The 15,014-nt window shown below is 34.8% G+C and overlaps 1 protein-coding gene across 3 annotated transcripts in view; it reads right to left on the minus strand.

Annotated features, from left to right (window-relative positions):
- Window positions 1–15,014, minus strand: part of LOC128552126 (hemicentin-2-like) — a 193,648-nt gene that overhangs the window by 65,448 nt on the left and 113,186 nt on the right. For all 3 annotated transcript variants that reach the window (XM_053533157.1, XM_053533153.1, XM_053533149.1), the window contains one exon: window positions 6,253–6,528. In XM_053533157.1, coding sequence (XP_053389132.1) covers window positions 6,253–6,528 — 276 coding nt within the window. The remainder of the gene's footprint in view (window positions 1–6,252; window positions 6,529–15,014) is intronic.

Genomic DNA, 15,014 nt, shown 5'->3' on the forward strand with positions numbered 1-15,014 from the left:
GCCGACATGTGCCGCCTATGCACTTGTTCGCTCGAGATATTTAGTGACGTCATATATTGTATGACATAATTGAAATTTAGCGTTTGAAAAGTTATTGTGTCAGGTCGAGCTTCTTAAATGTGTAGAAGGCTAGATTTATATTTTAAGGAGGCTGAAGCAGTTGACGTCTTTGTATCGTACAGGTTCTTCCTGGATTATGCATTTGGAAAATACTGTGATTAAAGATATTGTTTCAAATGCATAGTTCAGTTATTAATTAATTTTGCCTGAAATTCTTCAAAAGACTACCGCAGATTTAGATCAATTTTCGGATGATGGATTTTCAGTGTAAAACTTCTGACTTTGAAAATTGTGCATTGAAATGGACATCGTTTGGAAGGATTTAAGGATAAATGGAGTAATGATTAAAGGAATTTATAACTGAATACATTACTTAATGGCCGGATTCTTTCGTGCAAAGTAAGTTCTTTTCCTATTTTTCCTTTTTCCATTTTCAAAAGTTCTTTTGTATACTAAATTGTAAATTCTATTTCAAACCTAGCTTAAGATCTTCAGCTCTCTCGGTTTATATACTGGATTTGGACGGGAGAGCTGAAGTGCACTCCGTAGGGAAATCATACTAATAATCGTGCCAGAAATCTGACACGCTCGCGTTTGTACATTTTAAAAGAAATCGGCAGCAGCACTTTCTGATCAGTTAATATATAGTAAAATCTACCATTGTGCCAAATTTTACGCATTAAAACCCATAATTGATGGCAGAACTACCTGACAATTTCGAACTGGTCTGAAACGTTTACTCTACGCCGCCATCTTGCTCCTTTGAAATACGAGACTGACCTTTCACCCGCGCGAACCGCTAAGAGAGCACTCACATGTGCCGCTTCGTATTTGAAGTTACATCAGCATCCCGGTGGCACAAAAACTTGGGAAAATGGTTATTTTTTATTGAAACTGATTTGAATTATTATTTTCATAGATAAATCCTTAAGAAAACTTGTATGTATAAATCATTTCTTTTGTTTACAAAGTGCTCTAGAGACTCTACATGTGTATTTTTAGCGGCTCGCGCTGTTACGTCATGCGAGAATCTCGTTGTAGCTATTCAACAATGGCCGCCGAAATGATGCTGATCTAGCAGTGACTTGTAAAAATCGGCGATTTTATTGTAAGATTTGCTTCCAGAATTTGATAAATGGTGTTAACTGATGTAGAAGTGATTACTTTATCAAGATGTCCATACATCTTCGTTCAAAATTTCAGTTGACTACGTTTGCGACGAAAAGTTGGACAACTTTTTATTTTGGTATGGTTTCATAGTAGGCCTGGTCCAAAACTCTAAAGCCGCAACTATGAAAAAAATAAACTATAAAAAAGCGGCATTTAGAGTTTTGGAAGCCAGGACTATTTCAAACCCATTCTGTTTCTTACAGGAGGAAAAATAGCTAAGTGTAAAAAATAAGTGTGAAACGTCCCCACGGGATAACACGTGAAATTTCCCGAAAATCTCCAAAATAGAGAATATTTGGCAATGGCGACCAGAAATAAACAACAGCGAATTTCCATAGAGAAACTGAAATTTAGTTGCACGGGAAAACCAGACGATTGTTTAAAAAATCATTGAAATTCTCTAGGGTGACTTTTTTTATTTACAAAAACATGTTTTATGTTCTTTGATCCCGTTTCATTTCTTCATATCAGCCCAAAGTTGAGGTCCAAAATTAGGTGGGACAGACTATAGATGATAAAATTTTGGTGCTGCCAATTTACTTATTAGTACCAATGCGCAAATCAGTGCTGAAACGTCAGTTTAAATTCATATGTGTCATCAATTCAGATTTATTGCGGAGGTCATTTTGTAAAATTTCTATGCTGCCTGAATTGTGTTACTACAGCTACTGTAAATGTTGAATGACTTCAATGAAAAATTTTAACTGTTATTCTTACAAGAAATAGTTTGGTTTAATTGAAAACTGCTTATCTGTGCCCAGTATATAATTTCAAAACCTCTCACAAATACTTTATTTTAACTCTTATCATGCTAAACATGATTGATTCTGCCTTTGCGACCAGTGAAGATCATGAACAGCCTTCACACCCGTGCAGTCTGATCATTATCTGCACTGTTCGCCATTCGGTCAGTATCTTTTTGTTAAGCACCCCTTTTGACAGTCAATGGTACTGTCCAAATTGTAAGATGGACAAGTTCATTACAGAAATTCAACAGGGTATGGGTAAATAAAAAAATTGTGATCTACATAAATCTGTGTAACAGGGGCTGAAATAAAAGGAGTCTGTCACACTTTTTACCCATTCTTCTCCATCATTCATTTAACGTCCATTCTACAGATAGAGGAGCAACTCCAATTTAAACATTTCGGCGCAGTTCAGCTTTTTGTACTTTTTGGTAGATCTATTATCATTATTTTGCTTTCAAAATGAAGGAGGCATGTTTTATACTGTCTAAAATCGTGAAATGTCCACTAGAAATAACTAATTTTCGAAATCAGACGTTAAACACATGCGCATGAGGTCAAAAATCTATGTCGGCGATCTAGGGTTAAATTAAATTGCATGGTACTGAAATTTAAATATCGGGACAATTACTAAACTGTTATGCTCAAATGATTAGTTAATGATATATATCTTGAACAAAATATCGCCTTTTTCAATATGTGTCAATCATGTATATATTGATCGCGTACCTTTTGTGTCGACAATTTGGACAACTGATACGTTACAGCATCTATTTACTTCAAATACTCAGGTGCGTAATGCATGATCCGGAAAGACTATCGACAGTTTGAATGTTTAATGATATAATTATCAAAATAACATTTATTTATTAACGAAATAAACATATTGTAGAAAATAAAATAAGATTATGTTCAACTGCCACCGTGTTTCAATTTGTTTTTAACAGATACGTTACGAAGTGTTTCATCCAGCATACATTTATATTGCATTTATCTAGAAATGTTACTGGACAGTGTAGTAGAACATGTGTTTAACTTTGTATCCGAGTTAAAGTATTTGTCTTTTAGTCCAGATTTCATATTTTTCACTTGAGAAAACAAAATAAAAACAGATACGCTACAAACAACAGATACGTTATACGACTGTGCTATAAAAGTGTAAAAATGTTTGAATTGTTTGAATGATCATCACCTTAACTAAAAGTTTTAGAAAATAGTTGATTACGGTTTTATTATTGATATCTGGAGTTAATAAGACATCATATATATTGAATAAAACAGATACGTTACAATTTCTATTTTTTTTATGTTAGATGTTCAAATTAAGGTTTTTCTATACAAAACATAAACATTTTATGTTATATCTCTTTATTTTCAAATAGAATCATATCAAAATATATGAAATATAAAGCAAATGTAACGCCAATTAAGCAATTTAAAAATGCGACAGATACGTTTATATGAAATGGGTAGACTATTTTCACCAAAAAGACTGTATTTTCGGATATATCTAAGAACCAACAGTTATATTGTTCATATAGTATATGTTTCCCTCTTCAATTCTAGTACGCTAATCTACATGATGATATAGATCTTATTTCATAATTCAATATGAACAACTGATATTTGTGTAAATTACGTTAGTTTTTCCATATACAATTTGATTTAATTTTTCGATCATAATTCGATCATAATATATAAATAACTTCGTTTCTTATGAACAGGCAAATAGCGGACACAAACTGTTGTTGGGAAAGGAGGGCGCGACGCGAGAGTTCACACATTCAGTCAAAAAAATAACCCATTGAAATTCCAATAAAATGCGCGAAAATTCCAGCAGAAAAAGAACTATAGAAATCGCAAAAATTGGTAAAAAATATACCACACGACGACTTTACAATAGGCAAGGGGACTGCAATGGACTATTAATAGTATCAAATCGAGACTGAGTCATTGATGCGTCGTAGCGGTTCTTTCCATGGATACCTATGCTATATAAATCACATTCTGAGGTATTTCCAATTAATTATGACTGGATGCAGCGATCCAATCAAAATGTTCGTTAGAAAAGTCGCTATGTCACAGGTCGGCCTTTCTGTGTTAGTTGCTGAAAAATTTAGAAATAAGAAATGTGTTGACCATTTCCACCAGTAAAAATTAAAAAAAAAAATTTCGGCTTGGTATCGTATGAAATGTATATTTATTAGTATTACAACGTTAAGTTTTTCTTTGATTTGCATTTGAAATGAAAAGAGCAAACATGATGAAAAAGATCACTGTTGGATGACTTACCGGCGGCAGTGTCAAAGAAATGGCCGACGTCACCGCTGTTTTAAAGTTTGACATTTTATTTGTCGCAACAGTAGCAACAGAATGAATAAGATTTCAAATATAAATAAATCAGATTTGCACAATGCATTTCGTTTTCATTTCTGTATTTCTTTATAAAAAATTATGGTAAGTTGAACTGTAACAATACCTTATAAGTGAAAGTAAAAGTAGATAATTTTTTAGAAAGTGTACGTGTTTAAGATGCATCAGATTTTGTTAATATTATAAAACTACAGTTGCCATTATTGTATGCTGTGCTGTCATATGTGGATACAGGCCACCATGCGTTCTCTTTTCATAGCCAAATATATTTTAGTAATTCATATTTTTTTCTTATTTTCTAGTCGATACTTTTCATTGAAATTAAAAAGCCCCATGGAGTTTGAAAATGCCCCATTAATTTCAGGGCCAAGGGGGATTTTTCACGTTGCAAAAAATTCTTTCCCAACCACTGCACAAATATTGTTATGTGTTATATTAGAATATTCTTTTGAATGAAAATTCGCACTGTAACGTATCTGTCGCTGATTTACAGCTATCTTTGTAAAATCAATGAAATAACGAAACATTGTCGATAGTTAACTAAAATATCTAATATGTGTACTCCAAAGGCATGAAACAACTGAATAAAACCAAATCTGATTATATTTGGGAACATCAGATGTGTGGATGTTTTTGCTGTCCAAGTTACTCCTCTATCTGTAGAATGGACGTTAATGAGTGTACGGGATTAATTCTTTTTCAACAATATCCAGTCATAGAAATGATGGTGTCTGTTTGTAGCAGTGAGCAAAATGCCCAACTTTATTGGAATATTATGCCATAGACATGTGACATGATACCCTACCCAGTCACATTATACTGACACCTGGCTGACCAGTCCTAGCGCTATCCTCTAAATGCTGAGCGCCAAGCTAGGAAGCTACTAGTACCATTTTTTTTACATCTTTGGTATGACGCGGCCAGGGATTGAACCCACAACCTCCTGCACTCGAAGCAGATGCTCTACCACTAGGCTCATTCATTTATTACACAAATTTGCACCTTTTTTATGTAAACAAATGGAACATAGCTTGATGCATATATAAATGCAATATAAATTGAAAAAAAAACAAAAAAAAACTTTAACTGTAAGTTCAATATTATGGATAAAACACATAAAAAGTTTATAACAAGAGATGTTTGTAAAACACATATACCTGCCATGATGGTATATCAGATTAAAGTGTAATTTTCAGTCTCAAGTATACTAGGACCTCCTGACCTTTACCCTAATAACAATAGAGAGCATCTATTGACAACAGACAATCAAGCTATGAAATTTGATGATGGCTCAATCTCTCTCTAGGTATTGATCAATAACAATGTTTAATCTCTACATTGAAATTAGACCTACTGACTCCGGAAACAACAAGAGTCATCTACTGACCACAGGCAATCACCCTATCATGTTTGACAACATTAAGCCAAAGCCTTCTCCATTTTATCGATTGGAAACTGTATTCTGTCTTGAGGACACTGTGACCTTTGATATTGATACATCTTCTGACCATAGGCAATCACCCTATGAAGTTTGACAACTGCAGCCCAAAGCATTCTCCAATTATTGATCAGTGACCTTGACCTTTCACCTACTAACCACAAAGCAAAAAGGGACATCTTCTGTCCACAGGCAATCATCCTAAAACGTTTGACCACTATAGGCCAAAACTTTCTCAAATTATTGAGTAGAAACCATTTTAGTCTGAATGTCACAAAGGTGAGCTGTAAACTGCCATGAAACAGACATCAGGAGATGGTTTTCTATTAAAATTCTTAGAAAAACGTTCACTCTCTGTACACTTGTGCTTCTCTCTTTTGTTAGTCATAATTAATACATCCTTTGGGTTCTGATTCAGGAATGATTAATTATTCATAGCCCTTTGAAAATTTTAATTCAACTTACATCTTACTTGTATGATAACATCTGTAGCTGCAGTACCATTCTTTCTTGGATTTGCAGCTGTACATGTATATGTTGCAGCCATATCCCTGTTCAATGTCCCAAGTGTTAAAACAGCATTGTTACTGACCACAGCGTTTGTTCCAGACTTTGTCCATTTATAACTACATGTCGGATGACAAGCTGTAGAACATGTGATGTCATTGAGACGTGTGCCTTCATTCTCTGTGTAAGTTCTTTTTACAGGATTCAGTTTTACTGAACCTGCATCAGGACCATCTGCATATGAATGAACAAAGACTATGTTAAAGAGGCCTGCCTCCAGATGTATTTCAAAATTCTTTTTTTTAAAAAAAAACAAACAAAAATAAAAACATACATCTCTGTACATTACATATCAAAAATAATAAAACAAATATTAAGTAAGTTGATCATTTAATATCTATAATATAAAATACAGCTATATTCCTTCTATTCTATTGATATAAGACTTCATTTGCATGATTACTGGTAATGTTTACCAGGTACATTACCTAAAATGCACCGAATCACTTCAGTTATTCTTTCTTTTGCAATTAATAACTAATGACAGCACTTTATTATTATTATCATCATTTACCAGATTTTTATAGCGCTCTTTTCATCTATAAAATAAACCTTCAAAAGCGCTGTACAAACTACATATCATTTATACTAGATATTTTAAAGAACAATAAACAACAGTAAATAACTTCTATTGCACAGTCATACAGCAACTTGTTTTCCAGTGCAAAGTTAGTTTCAATAGACCTTGAAGAAAAAGTGTGTTCTTAATGATCTTTTGAAAGTATCCAAACTTTCTACTTTTAAAAAAGAATTGCATAGGTTTGGAGGCGTGCTTCCACAAAAGTTTACATCATGATAGAACCAAAAAAAAATCTCTTTGATACTTAATGTGTATTATCTTATCAATAACAAAGAATGACTACAATCAATTCACTATAAATTTGACAACCAAAACAGCACTCAAAACACAAGTGTTAATTGAAGTACATACTTTGACTAGCTCTACAGTATTTTCAGAATATTGTAATTTTCACAGCCTGGAAAAAAAGAGCTGTCATAGGAGACAGCGCGCTCGGCTGTTTCGATGCTGGATAGTGTAACTGGGCACATCTGAGGAAACTGGAGCTGTCACTGGACTGTTTAATGACTCCAATGGTGGATGAAGACATTTCACAATAGCTTGAGTCTGCTTCAAAAATATTAAGTAATAAGAAAGGTAAAGATATCCTGTATCAAAACACTATATAAGTATAACTCTAAGCAAAAAGGGGGCATAATTCATAAAATATTTGTGCAAGAGTTTATAATGCACCATGTGTCATATGATATGGGTGATGATGTGGAACAACTTCTTCAAGTTTGGATCAAACGCATTTAGTTATAACTGAGATAAAGTGAAAATGCATCAAAATTAACCTTAAATTCTAAGTAAAAGGGGGCATGATTCATGACAAATTGGTGTCAGAGTTATGCATCTTTTGTCATATGATGTGGGTGATAAGGTGGAACAACTATTTAAAGTTTGAATCAAATCCATTTAGTAATAACTGTGATAGAGTGATAGTGTACCTGAAATTCTAAGTAAAACGGGGTGATAATTCATGAAATATTGGTGCAAGAGTTATGGCCCTTGTGTCATATAATGTGAGTGATGATGTTGAGCAACTATTTTAAGTTTGAATCAAATCTATTTGGTGATAATTCATGAAATATTGGTGCAAGAGTTATGGTCCTTGTGTCATATGATGCGAGTGATAATGTTGAGCAACTGTTTTAAGTTTGTATCAAATCAATTTAGTAATAACTGAGATATAGTAAAAATGCATCAAAACTTTAACCTGAAATTCTAAGTAAAAGGGGGATAATTCATTAAATATTGGTACCAGGGTTATGGGCCTCCTGTCATATGATGTTGGACATGATGTGGAACAACTACTTTCAGTTTAAACAAATCCACCAAGTAAGTACAGAGACAAGGAGAAAAAAGAGAAAAGTGTAAAAAAAAACTTTAACCAAGGTGGGGACGCGGAAAGACGCCGACGCCGGGGTGAGTAGGATAGCTCTCGATATACTTCGTAAAGTCGAGCTGAAAATACTGTTTTGCTATAGTTTTGAAAGAAATGAAAGTTTTAAATTCTAATCACGTCTCTTTCTACACAACCATATGAAAATTAAAGCAAAACATAAAAAAAAACAGTTAAAATGTATCTATATAGCCTTAGTGTATTGTTATTCATTAGGGTATATGATAACAAATTTTAATACAAAAGGGCCATAATAGCCCTAGATCGCTCACCTGACTTTCAAAGCTAGATAGAATAATTCTGGAACTAGAAATGTGTCCATCGGACACATATGCCCCCACTACATGACAAAGGACACAGATCAACTTTGGAAAACAATATGTTGCTATTTAAAAGAAATGCAAAAGAATAACCCTCATTTCTCTTCGTAATGACTGTAGGTAAAATATTTTCGGACCTACGCGCGACAAAACATTAAAATGACAATTTTTCCTAGGTCAGGGGTATAAATCCTACAATACTGAATGAATCCGGCTGCAAAACCCAAGGTGCACAACTGCTCATGCTGACCAACATTCCTGTAAACTTTGGTGACTCTAGGTCAAATACATTTGGCGCTACGCGCAACACAAAATTAAAATGACCAATTTTTAAATAAGTCAGGGGCCATAACCCCTACACGACCGAATGAATCCGGACGCGAAACCCCAGGTACACAACTGCACATGCTGACCAACATTACTGTACACTTTGGTGACTCTAGGTCTAATACATTTGGAGCTACGCGCGACAAAACATTAAAATGACGAATTTTTAACTAAGTCAGGGGCCATACCTCCTACACGACTGAATGAATCCGTACACGAAACCCCATGTGCACAACTGCACATGCTGACCAACATTCCTGTAAACTTTGGAGACTGTAGGTCAAATACTTTTGGAGCTAGGCGCGACACAACATTAAAATGACCAATTATTTACTTAGTCAGGGGCCATAACTCCTATACGACTGAACAAATCCGGACGCGAAACCCCAGGTGCACAACTACACATGCTGACCAACATTCTTGTAAACTTTTGTGACTCTACGTCAAATACTTTTGTTTAATCAGATTTTTGTCAACTGATTTTTTTTTAAACTTTACCAAGTGATCATTTACACTTAATTATGTTCACAGGGTTCTTAATACACATTAGTAATTCACTGGAAGTATTTATAAATTTTGATTTTCCTATCCTGGTTGCCCAACCAAAATAGCGTTATTTTAGCAGAACTATTAATTAAATAAACACATTTTTCCTAAGGAATGTTATGAATATAAGCACTACTGTATTAGAATTGCCATGGACTTGCATTTATAAGAACATATTTTGCCAAAATTCATTAGAAATGCAAGTTTATAAAATTATTATTACCTCCCTTTGTCTATCTTAGTTGCGCAACCAAGATAGATTTAGAATAAATTAAGGTAGAGGGAACGTAATGGAATCGTCAGTAGTCGGGCGATGTCGTTATTTTACGTGGCGTGATCGGAACTCTACGTCTATGGATGGCATGACTCGGAATATAAATATATTTTGCAAAAGGCTTATTAAATTCATTAATTACTAGTATCTAAAAAAACCTGTCATATAATGCTTAAACGTAAAGAAAATCCATTTTGGGGAAATACTTTACGAATAGAGACCGGGATTTCCCATCCAATGACGTTATATATGGAATTCGTAATGAAAGTGAAACATGAAATTTCGAGACCAGCGAGGAAGATATCGCAAGTTTGGTGAAAAAAGGAGTAACGACGGTACCAAGTGGATAATTATTGACCATAATTACACAAATACTGGTTTATGTAACGGTAGAGACTGCACGGCTACAAATTGCAACAACTTTCACTCTGAACTTGGCGCTAGTGTTAGCCGTGATGGATGGAGGGAAGGCAGACGTTTGATTGAACTTGATATTTTGTTGAACAATTTAGAGTACTGTCGCTCTTGCAAGTTAGGACCAGTGCCGTTGACAGCTTACAACGTGGTTGGTGAGTTGCAAAAGGGGCTTGGCGGATATTTATACGTAGTTGCCAGAATCCTGACTGCAACTTCGTCAACAGAGTGGTTTATGACAGGGTACGGAATGAAAACAAATGGAATGCTGTGTTTTGATGTCAATACTAAACTTGGTACAGGTATGTTTTAGTTAAGGAATAACTGATAGCATCAACATGTTAAAATCACTTGCACTTTAGCGATCCGTAAAGTAATACTTGTTTCAAATATCATTCAAAAGGTAACTTCATTTCTAGATAAATATGTTTGGGGTCTAACACTCGCACCCGCGTTTCATCCCCACACCCTGCTATGCCCTACAACAGAACCCCAACATATTGTGTATGCACATTGTAAATTTCCTGGGACAGCTGAAGTGCATGCTACCTGGTTGTTTTAAATAATAAAGAGGTCAGTCATTCTGTTGAAACATTTCACATAGCAGGAAAGCAATATGTCTTGTATAACTGGGTGAAAAAATATGTAGTCAGTCTAGGGCTGCAGCCTGGAACCCCTTGCTAACATGACGAGTGCTGTACCGATGTGCTTTGCACATGCATATATTATTACAGAATGAGATTAGTTGTTACCGCAACATATGTGGCATAAATGTTTCCAGTATGTCTTTTATGTTAATAAACCTATATACAGAGTGCCAAAATCGGCTACTGTCAAACAACAAAGCATATCGAATGACGATACATGCTGTTTAGACGTAGTATAAGCTATGATTTATATGTAACTAAAACAGCAGATCAGAAATGTCAGGATTATTTCTTGCTTGCTGCATGTAGGGCAATGTAACGGCAACATTACATTTACATGAACAGCATACATAATTGGAAGTGACTAGGAGTCCTGTAACCAGAGTTTAGATATCTGGATAAGAGATCTCTAGACAAATGGTATGTGGGCTGTTTAAAGCCAATAAAAGTCTTGTAATTGAGATATAATATTACTTTATTACCTGTGTATATAATAATTGCTAGTGTGAACATAATTCAAGCTTATCTTCACTGTGTTGATCAAATTAATTTCTTCAATAAGTCGGGTATTATTTGCAGGGCACTCGTTTTGGTCGTTTTTGGGGCCGAATATGGGCCCCATTCCCGTCATAAAATAATATGTTTTTCCCCTTTCTCAGAAGAAAGTTCCCCAGAAAATAGGTTGTTTGAGACAACTAGATATGAACTCTCTTTCAAGTTATATTATAGTGCCTCTAAGGAAGGTTACTGCTGCAATATAGTTACATTAGTTACAAAAATGTAGTTTTGATTGAAAACAGTATTAATATTTGAAATGTGAAAAGTGCTAACTTATATATGGCTAAAACTTCCCCTCTTTGTCTTTAAATGACGAAAAGTAGTAACATATATATGGCTAAAAACTTCCCCTTTCTTCCTGAGGATATGGGTACCTGTCCTCAAAAGTTGTTTAGCGCCCTGATTTGTAATAAAAGTACAATTAATATACACATGAAAACAGTGCACTTCCTGATTAACTGGGATAGCTGTTTTATACCTGCAGTCATGCTCTAGTTTTGTGAAATTTGCAATTGTTTATTTTTAGCTATGACTGACAGTTTGGGTGGCCCAGTCCATGTCAACAATTTCTTATCCGCACTCAATGTCAAGCCTATATGCAACAGGAATCTAAAAAAAATGATTTGTGCAGGCGAGGCCATAGACGCACATTCTGTGCATTCTACAAACCAAGCTGCTTCTTAAGCATTTGAGAAAGAAATTGAGTATGTACAGTTTATTATAGAGATATAAAATGCCAGTGAGTGCGATAAAATGATTAAATGTCAATCTGCGATTTCACTTGCAAAGTTCAATTTTTTAAAGCAGTACTAAAACTGAAAATATTCATATCACCATCACTGGCATGTGATATTTATAAACTTACATGCTGATTTAATCGGACCGCAATTTGTAGGGCAAATAGTTGAAGTATTATTAGTTACTAAAAATGTTATTAATGTTTTCTGCCTCTTTGATTACGTATTTGTAATATTTCTTTTAATTAATTACAGAGATATCAAGAATAATTTGAGGCTCAGAAGTCAATGCAAGGACCGCTATTGGATGATCTTGGTGGTTTGTCCTCTCCCAGATGAATCACCAAACCTTCGGAGAGTGTGAGTTTTCCAAATGGTTGTTCCTTGTATGTGCGTCCGTTCGTCCGGATTTATTTGTCCGGACCATAACTTTGACATGCATGGAGCAATCTTGTTTACATTTGACTTGAATCTTAACCTCAGTGAGACAAAGTGCCATGCGCAAACCCAAGGTTCCTATCTCAAAGGCCAAGGTCACAGTTGGAAGTCTAATGTCATGTCAGATCTTGCCCAGCGCATAATTTTGACATACATTGAGGAATCTTGTTTATATTTGGCATGAATGTTAAATTCAATAAGATGTAGTGTCATGTGCAAACCCCGGGTTCCAATCTCAAAGGTCAGTTAGGGGTCAAAGAACGGGCTCCACATGGGCATCTAGTCTTTAGTTGTAATGTTATTGTCTAAAGTTGGACCATCTGTGCAAAAAGTATAAAATCAGAATTCGAGGAAACATTTGTGTTTTATTTTTCAAGTCGATTCTTAGAAGATAAGCCAGTTGATGAAGAGGACTCTGATTGGACTGTTGTTGAGTCGGATACTGATGATGGAAATGACAATTCAGCTGAAAACATACAGAGTGACAGATCTGTTACAGACGATTACTTCAGGTGAACATATATTAAGTATTATATATAGTATTTGTGTGAATTTTACAACAGTTTAATGTAATTGAATATATCTATTTGGTGAAAAAGAATTAAAGATAATTGATTGCCTTTCTAGCTGAACTGTTACGGTCACTGACTTCAAAAATCTTACACCTTGGGTTAAATAAGGTTGGTTTTACCCGGATGCTTTCCCTTTAATAAATTAATGTTTGGTCATCCTCTACCAGTAAAAGCTCTAATTCAGAATCAAGCACTGAGAAAAGTCGAGCGTGCTGTCTTACGGACAGCTCGTTTATAAAGGCTTTCATATGTTTAAATTCAGCAAGCACCTAGCTTTCAAAGTACAACTTAATTATTGTATTATTACAATCCTGTGACAAAGATATAAATCAAGGAAAAGAAAATACACGTATGTATTTAAATTTTCAGACCAATATGAACCTGGGATTGTCACCTGGAAGTCATACCCTAAAGTATGCAGATAAATGTCTAAAGCGACGTCTACAGAATCAGCAACGCCAACAACTTCCATCTGTTAAAAGGCACAGACTTGTACTGAAATAGGAACATGCGATTAACCAAGGAGCTCTTGAAGCCTTAGAAGGCGTTTCATATCAATCTGGCAAGCTTTTTATAATGGTAAAATAACTGAAATAAGTTTGCTTATATCATACAGTGTAATCATTTCTCAAAGAGGCGCCCTGGGTTTGAATCCCTATCTATGTGTATGTTAGCATATTATATGGTAACCAAGTTTGACAAGTTGTTCATTATCGGTTGCAACACTAGATAACTGTGTTGCAAAATAGTAAAATTCACACATGAATCTTAGATTCATAGACTCCTTTAAGATGCTTCATTTTAAATCTGAATGTTTTGGTTAAGGTTTTGTTGAAATTAGTTTGTGCATTGCAGAAATGGGCCATTCCTCCAGTGTTGATATTGAGAAACTTCCAGATGCTGTTCCCCGTGGCAATTTCAAACCTTTGAAAGTTGACAGTGGACCACCTACAATCATAGCCATAGACCTGGAAACTACAAACCTAAGTTAGAGCAAATATTTTAAACGAATAAAGCACTTTCTATTTCTTGTCAATATTATTCTGAGTATATATTTTGTCACTGGAAAGACAATTTGTAACATTAAGTTAAAACATAAAAAGAAAACTTTTTGTTTTACATGCAAAATAAAAAATATTCCACTTGTGTGCATTAAATCTTATGGTTACACCACATGTGCAAATATTGCTTCTGATGTTCACTCATTGAACAGTATGGATCTTACACTGGACCAAACAAAAATCCTCAATATATTAATTATGCAAGTTATCTGTATTTATTATTCAAATTGTTTGCTTCAGTACGTGGTTCTGTTATGCCACACATCACACAGCTAGCAGCAATGGAGGTAAAATCTGGTGTCCAGTTTGAAGATTACACAAAACCAAAGATGGCCGTTACAGCTGAAGCCCAAATGGTAACTGGAATATGTGTTGATGACAATGGCAGTATAGTTATTAATGGAAATCCGGTAGAGTCTATTCATACTCAATCTGCCATTGAAAAACTGCGCAGGTGGCTTGGTCAGTTTTCCAGTGTGTTTCTCATTGCTCATAATGGATCCAATTCTCATGACAACTGTACAGAATACCAAAACCACAGATGTCTTTTCAAATCAGTATCTGGCTTTGCAGATAGTTTGTCAGTGTTTAGAAGAAGTATCCTGGTCACTGGAACAGGAGGACCTTGTACGACATCATCTTGGTCTGACATACGATGCCAACAATGCAAAAGCTGATGTTGAGGCTCTTGGACATCTAAAAGTATTTGAAATGTCTAATCTCCTAAACTTCAGTTTTTCTCCTGTGGTTGTGAAGCATTCTTTACGGTTCAATATTGAAAAATCTAAAAATCTGCGACCCT

The sequence above is a fragment of the Mercenaria mercenaria genome, chromosome 2 (genome assembly GCF_021730395.1).
Source record: "Mercenaria mercenaria strain notata chromosome 2, MADL_Memer_1, whole genome shotgun sequence".
Classification (NCBI taxonomy): domain Eukaryota; kingdom Metazoa; phylum Mollusca; class Bivalvia; order Venerida; family Veneridae; genus Mercenaria; species Mercenaria mercenaria.